Source organism: Somniosus microcephalus, unplaced genomic scaffold, assembly GCF_052327205.1.
Source record: "Somniosus microcephalus isolate GS21.2 unplaced genomic scaffold, FLI_Smic_1.0 unresolved_chr3, whole genome shotgun sequence".
In the NCBI taxonomy this organism is placed as follows: Eukaryota; Metazoa; Chordata; class Chondrichthyes; order Squaliformes; family Somniosidae; genus Somniosus; species Somniosus microcephalus.
In genome coordinates, this window is record NW_028225181.1 from 69,449,719 (window position 1) to 69,466,754 (window position 17,036).

Sequence of the window (17,036 nt, forward strand, 5' to 3'; positions counted from 1 at the left end):
GAACTTACAGTGATGTCTTTTGTAAACTGCTTTTACAGGGAAATATCATCGGCCTTTGAATGTGGAAGGAGAAATGTTTGCCTGTTCTGTCTGTGGGAAAAGATTTCAAAGATCGGTGTGACTGGAAAAGCACCGAGACACACACACCCGAGTGAGAGTGTTCCAGTGCACTGACTGTGGAAAGAGCTTTAACCAGTTACAGTCTGAAAAAACATCGCACCGTTCACAGCGGGGAGAAACCGTACACATGTGTTGTGTGTGTGGATGAGGCTTCAAACGATTGTCCAACCTGGAGACACACAAGGACACCCACACCATGGAGAAACTGTGGGAATGTGGGGACTGTGGGAAGGGATTAACCTCCCCATCCCGGCTGGAAACTCATCGATGCAGTCACACCGGGGAGAGGCCGTTCACCTGCTCCAAGTGTGGGAAGGGATTTCGTCAGTCATCCCACCTTCTGACACACCAGAGACTTCACACTGAGGAGAGACCATTCAGTTGCTCTCACTGTGGGAAGAGGTTCAGGCAGTCATCTCACCTCATTGAGCACCAGTGCATTCACACTGGGGAGAGACCGTTCACCTGCCCTGTGTGTGAGAAGGGATTCACTAATTCATCCACCCTGCTGATACACCAGCACATTCACACTGCATAGAGGCCATTCACCTGCCCCATGTGTGAGAAGGGATTCACTAATTCCTCTGACCTTCTGAGACACCAGCGCATTCACACTGGGGAGAGGCCATTCACCTGCTCCGTGTGTGGGAAGGGATTCAATCAGTCATCCAACCTGCTGACACACCAGCAAGTTCACACCGGGGAGAGGCCGTTCACCTGCTCAGTGTGTGAGAAGGGATTCAGTCAGTCATCCAACCTGCTGAGACACCAGCAAGTTCACAAGTGACTGCAGAGGTTCAATTCTGCTGTTATTGCTGCTGTTAACCACATCCACGACTGAACCATATTCATTCTGACAGTTGGGGTTTGTTTCTGCTGATGTTAATAACCCCTATAGCTGGGCTGGATTTTAATATTCTGGATATATAGCTGATTGAGTTGTCGGGGCTGCAGTGTCCCTTTAAGTGCTGCTGTCTGATCTTTCCCCTTAATTTCTGATGAGTGTTCCTGAAATATTTTACAATAAAATTATGAACTTTTACTTCAATCGTAAATTAATCTTTGCTATAAAATCTACAATTCATTGTCTGAAAGATTCCATTGATTATCATCTCCAATTAGAAAGTGCTGATTAATCCTCGCTGACAACTCTTACTGACTTGCACATTACACACAGTGGCACCTCCATTATCCACCAGAAAGAAGGGGAATGGGAATCGGTGGAGAATCGAGAGTCCCCAAATGTTGCCCCTCCCGTCTGGTACAGCAATCCCCTCGGCACGGGAATGGAGACAAGTCCAGTTATAGTGACGGGATGAGTTAAAGGTATTTACTCAGACGGGCGGAAGGTGGGAAGTGGTGTTCCACGGGGATTGGTGCTGGGACCACTGTTGTTCACCATTTACATGAATGATTTGGACTTGGGAATCAGAAGTACAATTTCAAAATTTGCTGATGACACTAAATTGGGGGGTGTAGTTAATACTGAGGAAGACTGCGGTAGCATCCTTGTAGAATTATTCAGTTGTGTTCAGTAAATAGCAACATTTTTAAATTTGCTTTGACTGATCACATCACTATATAGTTAGGTGATAAACAGAAATCATTAAAAGCTCCCAATTTCAGAACTGTTAGATTCAAACTCAACTTCTTCCAAGTACAATCTAACATTTCAAAGATTGTAATGGATGTAGGCGAGATATTAGGACTGTTGTCTAACACAATCCAAACACAGTGACACACAGACAGATGGGCAGGTGTAGCTTCACAGCGAATCCTTTCAAGCCTCACTAAAAAGTGGCAGACTGGCAATCCATTGTTCACTAATGGAGTTGTGATCTTTGTAAATTAAGAAATGGAAATGTGTCAAAGAGTTGATTAACAGAGTGGGGCATCATCTCCCTTTGATTTCTATTTCTGACACCAGGCAACAGAAAAAGGTCATTACAACACGACATAGACCCTTCAGGTGTGAGACATCAGACTTCAGAACAACATGTCTGCCAGCTCGGCCACAAACCCCAGTACAGTCAACCTTTCAGCAGCTGCAGCCCTGATTAAATAACTAGTAGTTTAACATGTCTAGTCGAGCTTTTGTATCAAAATAGAAGAAATGTATTTGTGACACACACACAATTAATAATTCAATCACAATGTGATTGTGAGGACCGATTATCGCCTCTTGATACCTTCCGTGTCCAGCGGTCGAGGAAGGTATCAAGTGAACCGGTGGACACCGCCTGCTCCCTCTCCAGGGCCACCCGGGCAGGGACAAGACCATGGGAGAGAGGCAGGCAGCCAAAGTGACCCCCCCCATGGGCCCCACCCATCCTGGACCTACAAATTGCTGTTTTCACCAGCACGGTGGCATAGTGGTTAGCACTGTTGCCTCACAGCGCCAGGGACCCGGGTTCGAATCCGGCCTCGGGTGACTGTCTGTGTGGAGTTTGCACATTCTCCCCGTGTTTGCGTGGGTTTCCTCCGGGTGCTCCGGTTTCCTCCCACAGTCCAAAGATGTGCGGGTTAGGATGATTGGCTATGATAAATTGACCCTTAGTGTTCGGGGGATTAAATACGTGGGGTTATGGGGATCGGGTGGGATATGTGTCGGTGCAGGCTCGATGGGCCGAAATGGCCTCTATCTGCACTGTGGGGTTTCTGTGATTCTGTGATTCTGTGAAGATCCTCCCAGTTTCCCACCCCCCTCCGCACCGGGCGGCCAAAGATTAGTAGCGTGAGGCTAAAGTGTAACCAAGAGTTGAGGAGCAGCCCCTTCAGGGAACTACACAGGGGCTGTAACCTCTCACACTGAATATATACACGGCCCATGGACTCCTCTAGGCCCCAGAAACCACATCTGGCCTTGGAGTCTGGAAAGGAGTTTAAACTGTTGCACACGACAGCTCCCTGCAACAGTCTCCATCCCAGATCCCCAATGATGCCGGGAAGGACCCCCGCGTAGAGAGCTCTCCATTGGGGACCCCTGCCTCCGCCAGACAGCAAGCTTACCTGACTGACATTGGGCAATAAACTAAATTAATCAATAAATGATACAGAAACCCGAGTCCCCGGGTCCTCAGCCCTGGTGTGAAGTACGCTGACCACCAATTTTCCGTTACTAACTCGCACCTCAGGCCCCGCCCAGTCTGGTTTAATTGCTAAATGTTTTCTAACTCGGGTTCAGGCCTGTCATTCTACGGGAAACTTACAAGGCCTTATTTATTGATGTGTCCCACCCGAGCGGCTGTTAATGGCTTTAATAAACTGGCAGCAAGATTTTATTAAAGGTGGAAAGAGGTGAAAAATGCAACTAGCGATGCCTCAAAACTCGCGGACAGAGAAATCCACTTCATCAGCATCCCTGCCACAGAACTCAATATCCACCCCCTCCACCACTAGTACACTGTGTCTGCAGTATGTACGGTCTACAAGATGACCACGGTCAGGCCGTGTGGAGTCAAGGGCCAGGCAGCAGAATGGATGGAATGATCGCTACAAACTTCCCTTAACTCCAACCCTCTGATTTCTGTTTTGTAGCCATCTTTCCATCCATTCTGCTGCCGGGCCCTTCACTGCACACAGCCTGACCTGGGTCATCCTGTAGATCTTACATACGGTTTATGGATAGCAAGCTGATCACAGAACAGAAAACAGAGAGTAGGGGTTGGGAGTAGCTACTCAGACTGGCAAAAGTTGGGAAGTGGTGTTCCACAGGGATCGGTGCTAGGATCACTGTTGTTCATAAACGATTTGGACTTGGGAATCAGAAGAACAATTTCAAAATTTGTCGATGACACCAAATTGGGAGGTAGAGTTAATACTGAGGAAGACAAAATGCAAGATATTAATAAATTTCAGAATGGACGTGTAATTGGCAAATGAATTTCACTGTAAATCAGTGTGAGGTGGTGTGTTAATGAACTTCACTGCAGATCAGTGTGAGAGGGTGCGTTTTGGTGGGAAGAATAAGGAGGCCACTCACTATTTGGACAAGGGGGTGAAATTGGGTTGCTTTGTGCCTTCTGTGATATTCAGCGGGAGGTTAGCGGTGGCGGTAGACGGTAGCACCCCCGCGGCACTGCACCGCCGGCAGTGACGTCATTGACATGTGCAGCACCCCGGCTGCAGCCTTGGGTTGCAACCCCTGACCTATCGGCAGACGATATGTCCAACAGGGTCAGGGGTTGTTCCTGCAGCCGCCGCGGCACCACTTAAAGAGCAGGTGTCAGGCGGCAACTTTTTATTTTGGCCGACTGCCAGCACTTGCCCCCTTCCCCTTTCTTCTTTGGGGTGTCAGCCGCGATCGCTCAGCCCGGCGCTCCTCTTGATCCGACACCCCACTCCCCGGTGGTCCAGCACGGCCCCAATGTGCGCAGTGCTAGGCTCCTCCCCGTTAATCAGGGAGGGAGGTCTGCTATGACACGGTGCTATGTGCTGACGGGCGTGGCGCTGTTACATGAAGTGCCGGGAAATTCACTGGTAGCGCCCCAAGAGGGAGGGGAGCGCTTCCAGTAGCACCCCGCCTCCTGCTTGGGGCGCTACCACTGAATTTAATGCGCAGGGGCGCTAACTTTTTCGGGGGGCTAAAATTAGCCCCTGTGATGTTAGCGACTCAAAGGGGGCACCACCGAATTTCCCCCTAAGAGTCTAAATGGGCTGGAGGAGCAGAGGGTTCCAGGGATACAGATACACAAATCACTAAAAGTAGCAACACAGGTTAATAAGGCCATTAAAAAAAAGCACTGGGGTACATTCCTAAAGGAGCCTTCTGTTCCTTGCCTAGGAGCTCTGAACCATGGCAGAGAGCGGCTGGGACACGTTTCTCACACGCCTCGAGATTAACCCTCATGGGGACTTTGCTGTCAGTGAAGAGAGAGAAGAAAGACCAAAGTGCCGTTTGCCCCTCTCAGTGTGGCCCTGAAGGACTGTGTCCAGGCTGGAGTTTTGTTCCTGTCGTACGATCCTCCCCCAGATTGTCCTTTCTGAGCTCCAGCCAGGTGATGCTAAACACTCAGGTGGGAAAGACAAAAATCTACAACAATGTGTTTAAAACAAAGTTGATTTATTGGACATATATCCAGAATATTAAACTCCAGCCCAGTTATAGGGGTTATTAACATCAGCAGAAACAATCCCCACCTGTCAAAATGAACATGGTTCAGTCCTGGATGTGATTAACAGCAGCAACAACAGAATCCAACCCCTGCAGTCACTTGTGACCTCGCTGGTGTGTCAGCAGGTTGGATGAACGAGTGAATCCCTTCCCACACACGGAGCAGGTGAACGGCCTCTCCCCAGTGTGAGTGCGCTGGTGTGTCAGCAGGGTGGATGACACAATGAATCCCTTCCCACACACTGAGCAGGTGAACGGTCTCTCCCCAGTGTGAGTGCGCTGGTGTCTCAGCAGGGTGGATGACTGAGCGAATCCCTTTCCACACACGGAGCAGCTGAACGGCTTCTCCCCAGTGTGAACACGTTGATGGCATATCAGTTGCCCGGAACTTTTAAAGCACTTCCCACAGTCCGAGCATTTAAAAGGTCTCTCCCCAGTGTGAACTCGCTGGTGTGTCAGCAGGTGGGATGACTGAGCGAATCCCTTCCCACACACGGAGCAGGTGAACGGCCTCTCCCCAGTGTGAGTGTGCTGGTGTACAGCGAGGTCAGATGAGTGCCTAAACCCAGTCCCGCAGTGCACGCACCTGAACGGTCTCTCATCAGTGTGAACACGTTGATGGCGTATCAGTTCCCCGGAACTTTTAAAGCTCTTCCCACAGTCCGAGCATTTAAAAGGACTCTCCCCAGTGTGAACTCGCTGGTGTATCAGCAGGTGGGATGGCTGAGTGAATCCCTTCCCACACTCAGAGCAAGTGAACGGCCTCTCCCTGGTGTGAACGGTGCTTTTTGCTTCCATATTCAAAGGCCGATGATATTCAGTTCCTGATGAATCGAGTGACTGTCAGATCTTGACGTGATGTTTGGTTTGAGTTTCCCGTCTGCAAATCCTCCTCTTCTAATACCCTGTAAAATGAATTTAAAACAGGGAGCGTGAGAGAGAACCCACTAAAGAGGCAGGTTGTGAAATTGAGCTCAATGAATCTGGTTATTTGTGGGGCCGGCACTAGAAAAAAGTGACCATGAAAGCTGCTGGATTGTCATAAAATCCGACTGGTTCACTAATGTCCCTCGGTGAAGGGAATCTACCACCTGGTCTGGGCCTCTATGGGAGAGAGAGATAGAGAGAGGTGGGAGTGGGAGGGGGCGAAGGAGATGGACTTTATACATCTGCAACTCGACCAGAACTTTGACAGAACCTCCAAAACCCGCAACCTCCAGCATCTAGAAGGACAAAGGCAGAAGGTGCATGGGAGCACCATCACCTCCAAGTTCTCCCAGTCACACACCATCCTGACTTGGACATATATCGCCGTTGCTACATCATCACTGGGTGAAAATCCTGGAACTCCTCACACAACAGCATTGTGGGAGTACCTTCACCACACGGACTGCAGCGGTTCAAGAAGGCGGCCCACCATCACCTTCTCAACGGGAAAATGGGGATTGGCAACATATTCTGGTCTTTCGAGCGACGCCCACATCCCAAGAATGAATTAAAACAAATCTGCAGATGTAAACTGGATTAAAAGCCTCTACAGAAATACATATTCCTAAAACAATACTCTTTTACATTGTAGGGACAGTGTCTGTGTAACAACCTAATCTCCCCCAGAATCCACCTCCCTTGACAGTCTCACATTGGAAATTGTTGGGTCCTCCTGGGCTCAGAAGTACTGGGGGTTAAACCCAGCAGCTTCTCCTCCATCTCCACTCCAGCTCAAACTGAAGCAACAAAAAGACCTACACAGGCGGCCAGGGACCTACCTTCCGTCAGCCTGCAATAAAACTCTTCCCGACAGCTGCTGACTAATGGCGGCCGCAGCACCCACAATTCACCGCGCCCCAGAAACCACTCTATCCAACTCGCTGATTTACCCGCTGAGAGTGCGCATGCTCCCCGGGGCCGCGGGCCATTCTGGGAGCCTGGCTCCTGTCCTTTGGCCTGAGTCGGACTTGGTGGAACCGGCTGAAGAAACCAGGAAGCGGCGGCTCGGATGGGGGAGGCGCTGCACCCAGGGTTTCCTGGTGCCAGGGCCCTGGCCACACGTCTGCCTTGCCTGGCCCGGCCGCTCTGATTCTGATTGAGGTTCTTGATGAGGTAACAGAGAGGGTTAATGAGGGCAATGCGGTTAACATGTTGTACATGGATTTCCAAAAGGCGTTCGAGAAGTGCCACATAATAGGCTTGCCAGCAAAGTTGAAGCCCATGGAATAAAAGCGACAGTGGCAGCATGGATACGGAATTGGCAAAGTGACAGGAAACAGTAGTGGTGAACGGTTGTTTTTCAGACTGGAGGAAGGTATCCAGTGGTGTTCCCCAGGGGTCGGTACTAGGACCACTGCTTTTCTTGAGATATATATATATATATACACATATATATATATATATGTATGTATGTATGTATGTATGAGTCGATCTGTCTGTCTGTCCTCAGGTGTGCATCTGTCCGGCTATGCGCTCGAAAGTTATAGAGCGTACCTACGCGCGCGTTACCTCCGAAGAAAGCTTACGCTTCCGGGACGGTCGTAAGCGTATTTACTTTTCGGTCGCACGAAAATTGTTCGCGCCTTATGCAAAAAACCTTCAAAATTAAACTCATTATCTGCTACTTAGCATTGATTGACTGACGTCAATGTTCGACCAATCCTGTGCCGTCAAGATTGACCAATCCTACAGTATGGTCCCCTGATGGTTGGCCAATCGGTGTGTGTGTGTGTGTGGGCGGGACTAATCGTTTTCATCTCAGGGATCTGGCAGCCATTGTTTCACTACCATTACTTCAGCTTCCAGCTCAAACTACTTTGATCATCCAGCTTTGAAAAAGTTAGTATCTCTTTTAAAAATAACATAAGATTTACAAAAAACGTTTTATAAGTACTTTCACTTTCATCTTTCAAGGTATTAAAAGGTAGAAATGTTGCCCGGCAGCAGATTCACAAAGGGACAGAGACAGGGCCCAAAAGCCTGGGACTCGATTTAAAATGTTGCCCGGCAGCAGATTCACAGAGGGACAGACAGGCCCCAAAGCCTCGCACTCGATTTAAACCGCCCGGCCCAAAACAGCCCTGGCAAAGCCGGGCTCCCCCAGCTAGTATATATTATATCTATCTATCTAGGATACATCTGTCTGTCTATCTGTCTGTCTGTCGAGCTATACACTCTAAAGTTATAGAGCGTACCTACACGTGCGTTACATCAAAAGAAACCTTGCGATTCCGGAACGGTCGTAAGCGTATTTACGTTTCGGCCGGACAAAAATTGCGCCCGCAGTATCCAAAAAACGTTCAAAATTCCGCTCATTATCTGCTCATTAGCATTGAGTTACATCGAGGTCGACCAATCGCGGCGTGGCGGGGTTCCTGGCGTGTGTGGGCAGGCCCCCCTAGAGTCGAGTGACAGGACGATTGACCAATCCTACGCTTCAGTGACCTGACGGTCGACCAATCGGTGCGTGTGTGGGCGGGCCTTATCGTTCTGAACCGAGGTGAGTCGACGCTATCGTGATTCCAAACTTTTCATTTCTTTTTCCCGCTTTCTGTGTGTTTTTCAAATCTACATTTCCACCAAAAAAAGTCGCTTTTAAAACACAAAATGTTTAAAAAAGTTAATTCATTTGTAAATCTTTTTTCTAACCTCTATAATTTTCCTACCTTTCACCGTTTTTCCAGGCAGGCCTCGAAGCCTGGGCTTCTGTTGCCCAGCCACGCCCGAGCTACGCACCGGCCATCCCGCTGGGCCCGATTCCGAACCAGCGGCCAGCCATCTTGGTAAAGGCTGGCTGGGCTCACTGCAAGCTCCTCGCGCTGCACGGCGCACCTCCACACAGAGTGCGGCCAGAGGGAAGCGAGCAGGCTCGGGGGGGGGGGGGCGGGGCTCGGGAGGGGGAGCGGAGAGGGTTACTCCGGCAACCGGGCTCGCCAGCCGCAATCGGCCGTCTCAAGCCCCTAAGGCCCGGAGATCGGGAGGCGGAGAGTTACCAAGGCAACCAGGCCCGGCCAGCCGCAATCGGCCATCTCAGGCCCGGCCTCGGAAGGGCGGGGCTCGGGCTCACCGGGGCGCTGCGCTCAGCATGTCAGTGCGTGGGGCGGCACGGAGCTCAGCAGAGCCATCGCCGGCAGAGGGGAGAGGGTCTGCTGGCTCCCCCCTCCCTTTCTCCCCCCCTTGGTGACCGGGAGGGGTCGCTGTGCCGGACTCAGTCCAAACCGTCGCTCCCTGTGCGCATGCGCGGACTATCGTCTGTCAATCAACCATCAGCCAGAAGAGGTCGCTGGTGAGACCAGTGAAGAAAGAAACACTTGCATTTCTATAGCGCCTTTCACCATCACCGGATGCCCCAAAGTGCTTTACAGCCAATCAAGTACTTTTGAAGTGTAGTCACTGCTGTAATGTAGGAAATGCGGCAGTCAAATAGCGCACAGGAAGCTCCCACAAACAGCAATGTGATAATGACCAGATAATCTATCTTTTTGTTAAATCTGTTTCTCTCTCTACGGATGTTGCCTGGCCTGCTGAGTGTTTCCAGCATTTCCTGTTGTTATTTCAGATTTCCAGCATCCGCAGTATTTTGCTATTATCCTTTTGTTACATTGATTGAGGGATAAACATTTGCTAGGACACCGGGGATATTTCCCCTGCTCTTTCCCAACAAACCGTCTATATTCTCCTGTAGCCTGAGGCTTCCCTCCTCGCTATTTACCACTCCACCAATTTTCGTGTCATCTGCGAACTTACTGATCATACCTCCTACATTCATATCTAAATCATTAATGTACACTACAAACAGCAAAGGACCCAGACCCTGTGGTACACCACTGGACACAGGCTTCCAGTCACAAAAACCTTCGACCATCACCCTCTGCCTCCTGCCACTAAGCCAATTTTGGATCCAATGTGCCAAATTGCCCTGGATCCCATGGGGTCTTACCTTCTTGACCAGTCTCCCATGTGGGACTTTGTCAAAAGCCTTACTGAAGTCCATGTAGACTACATCAACTGGACTGCCCTCATCCACACACCTAGTCACCCCCATCGAAAAATTTAATCAAATTGGTTAGACATGATCTCCCCCTGACAAAGCTATGCTGACTATCCTTGATTAATCCTTGCCTCTCCAAGTGGAGACTAATTCTGTCCCTCAGAATTTTATCCAATAATTTCCCTACCATTGATGTTCGGCTCACTAGCCTGTAATTCCCTGATTTATCCCTACTACTACCCTTCTTGAATAATGGTACTACGTTAGCTGTTCTCCAGTCCTCTGGCACCTCCCCTGTGGCCAGAGAGGTTCTGAAAATTTGTGTCAGAGCCGCTGCAATCTCCCCCCTTGCCTCACACAGCAGGCTGGGATACATCTCGTCTGGGCCTGGGGGTTTATCCCCTTTTAAGCCCGCTAAAACCACTAATACCTCCTTCCTCTCAATACTAATTTGTTCAAGTATATCACAATCCCCCTGCCTGATTTCTATGCCTGCATTGTCCTTATCCAGTGAACACAGATGCAAAATATTTATTTAAAACCTCACCTACATCTTCTGGCTCTGCACACAGATTGACACTTTGGTCCCGAATGGGCTCTACTCTTTCCCTGGTTATCCTCTTGCCCTTAATATACTAACAAAACACCTTGGGATTTTCCTTTATTTTGCCCGCCAGTGTTTTTTCATGACCCCTCTTCGCTCTCCTAATTTCTTTTTTTAAGTACCCCCCTGCACTTTCTGTACTCATCTCGGCTTCCACTGCTTTTAGTCCTTTGTATCTGCCAAAAGCCACCCTTTTTTTCCTAATCCATTCTTGTATGTCCATCTCCAGCACCGGTGTGTATCTGAGTCAATGGGCCTCTCTCTGACCATTCTCCGCAGTCCAACTCCAGGACCAGTGGGTATGAGTCAAAGGGACTCTCTCTGACCTTTCTCCCCAGTCCATCTCCAGGACCAGTGTGTATCTGAGTCAATGGGACTCTCTGACCTTTCACTCAAATCCATCTCCAGGACCAGTGTGTATCGGAGTCAATGGGGCTTTCTCCCCAGTCCATCTCCAGGACCAGTGTGTATCTGAGTCAATGGGACTCTCTCTGACCTTTCTCCCCAGTACATATCAGTCTTTACAGTAGAAGACACTAAGAATATCCCAACACTGGACAAACAGGGGGCTAAAGCGGGGGAGGAGCTAAACACGATCAAAATCACTAAGGAAGTGGTACTCGGTAAAATAATGGGACTCAAGGCGGATAAATCACCTGGACCTGATGGCTTACATCCTAGGGTCGAGGGAAGTGGCGGTAGGGATTGTGGATGCATTGGTAATAATTTTCCAAAACTCCCTGGACTCGGCAAAGGTCCCGGCAGACTGGAAAACTGCTAATGTAACACCCTTATTTAAAAAGGGCAGTAGACAGAAGGCTGGAAACTATAGACCGGTTAGCCTAACATCTATGGTAGGTAAAATTTTGGAGTCCATTATTAAGGAGACAGTAACAGGACATTTGGATAATCATAATTTAATAGGGCAAAGTCAGCATGGTTTTATGAAGGGGAAGTCATGTTTGACAAATTTGCTGGAGTTCTTTGAGGAAGTAACATATAGGGTGGATAAAGGGGAACCAGTGGACGTAGTGTATTTAGACTTCCAAAAGGCATTTGACAAGGTGCCACGCAAAAGATTATTGCTTAAGATAAAAAACCACGGGATTGGGGTAATATTCTGGCATGGATAGAGGATTGGCTATCTAACAGAAGGCAGAGAGTTGGGATAAATGGTTCATTCTCAGACTGGCAATCAGTAACTAGTGGTGTTCCGCAGGGGTCAGTGCTGGGTCCCCAACTCTTTACAATCTATATTAACGATTTGGAGGAGGGGACAGAGTGTAACATATCAAAGTTTGCAGATGATACCAAGATGGGAGGGAAAGTAGTGAGTGAGGAGGACATAAAAAACCTGCAAGGGGACATAGACAGGCTAAGTAAGTGGGCAGAGATTTGGCAGATGGAATACAATACTGGAAAGTGTGAGGTTATGCACTTTGGCAGGAAAAATCGTAGAGCAAGTTATTATCTTAATGGCAAGAAACTGGAAAGTACTGAAGTAAAACATAGAAACATAGAGATAGGAACAGGAGTAGGCCATTCGGCCCTTCGAGCCTGCTCCGCCATTCAATGAGATCATGGCTGATCTTCGTCTGAGATCATAGCTGATCTTACCAGTTCAGTACCCCGTCCCCGCCTTTTCTCCGTAACCCTTAATCCCCTTAGCCTTCAGAAATATATCCAATTCTCTCTTGAAAATATTTATTGAATTAGCCTTCACAGCCCTCTGTGGCAGGGAATTCCACAGGCTCACCACTCTTTGAGTGAAGAAATTCTTCCTCATCTCTGTTTTAAATGATTTGCCCGCTATTTTTAGACTGTGGCCCCTGGTTCTGTGCTCCCCGGCCATTGGAAACATTCTCTCTGAATTCAGCCTGTCCAGGCCTGCCATAATTTTATATGTTTCGATGAGATCCCCTCTCAATCTTCTAAACTCCAGTGAGTACAAGCCCAAACTATTTAATCTCTCTTCGTAGGTCATTCCCGCCATTCCAGGTATCAGCCTGGTGAATCGCCGTTGCACTCTTTCCATGGCAAGAACATCCTTCCGCAGATGGGGCGACCAAAACTGTACACAATACTCCAGATGCGGTCTCACCAGCACCTTGTACAGCTGTAGTAAGGTATCCCTATTCCTATACTCGAACCCCCTTGATATGAAGGCCAACATACCATTTGCCTTCTTAATCGCCTGTTGCACCTGCATGCTCTCCTTCAGTGACTGGTGCACAAGAACACCCAGGTCCCTCTGCACTTCCCCATCTCCCAATCTATTGCCATTTAGATAATAATCTACCCTCCTGTTTTTACCCCCAAAGTGGATAACCTCGCATTTATCCACATTATAGTGCATCTGCCACGTATCCGCCCATTCCCCCAACCTGTCCAAATCACACTGTAGCCTCCTGACATCCTCATCAGAGCTCACCCCTCCTCCTAGTTTAGTGTCGTCAGCGAATTTGGAAATATTGCATCCAATTCCCTGATCCAGATCATTTATATATATTGTGAACAGCTGGGGTCCCAGGACAGATCCTTGCGGCACCCCGCTGGTCACTGCCTGCCACTCCGAAAATGAGCCGTTTATTCCAACTCTCTGTTTTCTATCCGCCAGCCAGTTCTCTATCCACGTTAATACTTTGCCCCCAATCCCATGAGCCTTAATTTTGCATGATAATCTTTTGTGTGGAACCTTATCGAAGGCTTTCTGGAAGTCAAGGTACACCACATCCACTGGCTCTCCCCCATCTATTTTACCAGTTACTTCCTCAAAAAATTCCAGCAGATTAGTCAAACACGATTTACCCTTTGTAAATCCATGTTGACTCTGTCCGATCCTTTCCCCATTTGTCAAGTGCTCCGCTATTTTATCCTTAATAATGGACTCTAGCATTTTGCCCACAACCGATGTAAGGCTTACTGGTCTATAATTCCCTGCTTTCTCTCTACCCCCCTTTTTAAATATTGGGGTAACATTAGCTACCCTCCAATCCACGGGTACTGTTCCCGAGTCAATGGAGTTCCGGAAGATGATCCTTAGAGCATCTGCTATCTCCAGGGCCACCTCCTTAAGTACCCTAGGATGTAGTTTATCAGGCCCCGGGGATTTGTCGGCCTTCAGTCCCCTCAACTTACCCAACACCATATCCCTAGAGATACTAATTTCTGTCAGCTCCTCCCTCTCATTAGTCCCTATGTTTGCCGATATTCCTGGGAGGTTATTTGTGTCCTCCTTTGTGAATACAGAACCAAAGTATGAGTTTAATTGGTCTGCCAAAGGGATCTGGGGGTCCTGGTGCACAAAACTCAAAAGGTTAGTATGCAGGTGCAGCAAGTGACTAAGAAGGCCAATGGAATGTTGGCTTTCATTGCTAGGGGGATAGAATATAAAAATAGGGAGGTATTGCTTCAGTTGTACAATGTATTGGTGAGACCGCACCTGGAACACTGCGTACAGTTTTGGTGTCCATACTTAAGAAAGGACATACTTGCTCTCGAGTCAGTACAAAGAAGGTTCACTCGGTTAATCCCGGGGATGGACATATGAGGAGAGGTTGAGTAGATTGGGACTCTACTCATTGGAGTTCAGAAGAATGAGAGGCGATCTTATTGAAACATATAAGTTTGTGAAGGGGTTGGATCGGGTGGATGCGGGGAGGATGTTCCCGATGATGGGTGAAACTAGAACCAGGGGGCATAGTCTTAGAATAAGGGGCTGCTCTTTCAAAATTGAGATGAGGAGGAACTACTTCACTCAGAGGGTGGTCGGTCCATGGAATATGCTGCCCCAAAAAGCTGTAGAAGCTACATCATTACATAAATTTAAAACAGAAATAGACAGTTTCCTAGAAGTAAAGGGAATTAAGGGTTACGGGGAGCGGGCAGGAATTTGGACATGAGTCTAGGTTTGGATCGGTCATGGCCCTGTGGGTAGCGGAGCGGGCCCAGGGGCTGTGTAGCCTGATCCTGCTCCTATTTCGTGTGTCTAATTCTGTTAGATTCAGGAGATGGTTCTGTGATAGTGGATTGGCGGTTAGGATCAGATCAGCCATGATCTTATTGAATGGCGGAGCAGGCTCGAGGGGCCAATTGGCCTACTCCTGCTCCTATTTCTTATGTTCTTATGACCACTGTGTGTCTGAGTCAATGGGACTCTCTCTGACCTTTCTCCCCAGTCCATCTCCAGGACCAGTGTGTGTCTGAGTCAATGGGACTCTCTCTGACCTTTCTCCCCAGTCCATCTCCAGGACCAGTGTGTTTCTGAGTCAATGGGGCTCTCTCTGACCTTTCTCCCCAGTCCATCTCCAGGACCAGTGTGTGTCTGAGTCAATGGGACTCTCTCTGACCTTTCTCCCCAGTCCATCTCCAGGACCAGTGTGTTTCTGAGTCAATGGGACTCTCTCTGACCTTTCTCCCTCGCGCGGCCGCTTCGACCCAATGTTCCCAGAGATTGCCTGAGAGAGGCCGGCGCTGTTGTAAATGCCGGAGATTCTCTGATCCACACTCACCGCACCATCCGCCTCTCCTCAGTCCCGCCGCCATTTTATCTCCTTCCTCAAACCGGAGCCTCATCCGGGGACTGCGAACAGCACCGAGCATGCGCACTGCGGGCACACAGCGCGCGCTTAAAGTCCCTCACGGAGTCCGTCTTTTCTATTGGCTGCGACTCGTAGATTGACAGCTGCGCTCACCAATCGCAGCCCGCAACGCCGCGGGGCCCCGCCCACTGCGTTAAAATGCCGCCGCCAGCTCCGGGGTCACGTGGCTCCTGATCGGCCGCTCAACCGCCTCAGCGCGCGGGTGAGGTCATAGCCCCGCCCACCCGCGAGCCCTTGTTGCCCAAGGTGCCGGCCGACTGCTGTCCCTTCTCCCCGGGCGGGCGGCTGTCCTTCCCCCGGGGGTGGACTCCTCTCTAACTCTGTTCTCCAACTGCTCCTCCCCGCTCCGGCCTGCGGCTTTTATAGCAGCCGCCGGCCCCGCCCAGCCCAGCCCAGCCGCGCCTTCTGATTGGCTGAAAACCCGGCAAATCTCGGCCTCTGATTGGCGCGTTTTTCAATCCGCTCCAACCTCGGACACCAACGAAAAAGGCGGCTTATAGAATAAGAGCTCGTCTGTGAATCAGACTCGTTATTGTTAAAGTGATGGCCCTCTGTGGGACTGAATATTAACCAGTTATTAAAATCATTGCATCTGTGGGACTGAATAATAATCATTATTGTTAAAATCATTGCATCTGTGGGACTGAATATTAACCAGTTACTAAAATCATTCCATCTGTGGGATTGAATAATAATCATTATTGTTTAAATTATTGCATCTGTGGGATTGAATAATAATCATTATTGTTTAAATCATTGCATCTGTGGGATTGAATAATAATCGTTAAAATTATGGTATCTGGGACTGAATAATAATTAAAACTATGTCATTTGTGAGACTAAATAATAATCATTACTGCTAAAGATTGTCATCTGTGGGACTGAATAATCATTTTAATTAAAATTATAGCATCTGTGAGACTGAATAATTCATTATTAAATTGTGAATTATGGCAAATTGATCCTTTAAAATTACTGGTTCCTGAATTGACAGATTTAATTTCATTTTAGCTTTTCAGCGACCCGCTTATAAATGAGTGCCTTGTACAAAACAGGGCAGTGACAATGCATCATTTTGTTATATATTTGTTAAATTTCAATCTATTTTAAATTAACGATATACTGTGTTACAAAAACGCACCAGCAAAATCTGAACATACGACAAAAAAATGAAAGTGGGGGTTAAATAAAGAAAGGATGATAAAACATTTTTTTTAAAGAGTTTCGTTCTTTATGCTGTCCATATTTCAAATGTCATTAGTCAAATGAAAATAAATAGCCCCTTCTGGATCTGGTGAGTGGCTCTGAAAAGAGCCTTTGGGTTGAGTTTTTAAGGTGGGAGGAACGAGAGGCTTTATTTGCAGCTGATGTATTTGGTGACAGTTTTCATCCCCTCCGAGACGGCATGCTTGGCCAGTTCCCCGGGCAGCAGGAGGCGGACGGCGGTCTGGATCTCCCGGCCGGGAGGAGATGGTCCGGCGTGCTTGGCCAGTTCCCCGGGCAGCAGGAGGCGGACGGCGGTCTGGATCTCCCGGCCGGGAGGAGATGGTCTGGCGTTTGGTGCACTCTTTTGGTTGGTGCTTAAACAAATTGACTGTAAATTAACAAAAGTTCAAATAA

The 17,036-nt window shown here is 48.6% G+C and overlaps 2 protein-coding genes across 3 annotated transcripts in view; one reads left to right on the forward strand and one right to left on the reverse strand.

The window, feature by feature from the left end:
* Positions 1–661: 661 nt before the first annotated feature.
* The window catches only part of LOC147091895 (uncharacterized), a 36,214-nt gene continuing 19,839 nt past the window's right edge, over positions 662–17,036 (forward strand). Inside the window, exon 1 of the mRNA XM_085976929.1 lies at positions 662–891. Within this exon, the coding sequence (XP_085833055.1) occupies positions 677–891 (215 nt within the window). The 5' untranslated portion in view covers positions 662–676. The remainder of the gene's footprint in view (positions 892–17,036) is intronic.
* On the reverse strand, positions 5,166–15,733 carry LOC147091896 (uncharacterized). 2 transcript variants are annotated; one of them, XM_085976925.1, is made up of 2 exons: positions 15,327–15,733; positions 5,166–6,138 (listed from the first exon to the last, which is right to left on the reverse strand). In XM_085976925.1, the coding sequence occupies exon 2, from the start codon at positions 6,029–6,031 to the stop codon at positions 5,330–5,332; it is 702 nt and encodes a 233-aa protein (XP_085833051.1). In that variant the 5' UTR covers positions 6,032–6,138; positions 15,327–15,733; the 3' UTR covers positions 5,166–5,329. The 2 variants fall into 2 exon arrangements, with proteins under 2 accessions (XP_085833051.1, XP_085833052.1); XM_085976926.1 differs by lacking the exon at positions 15,327–15,733 and adding an exon at positions 15,043–15,112.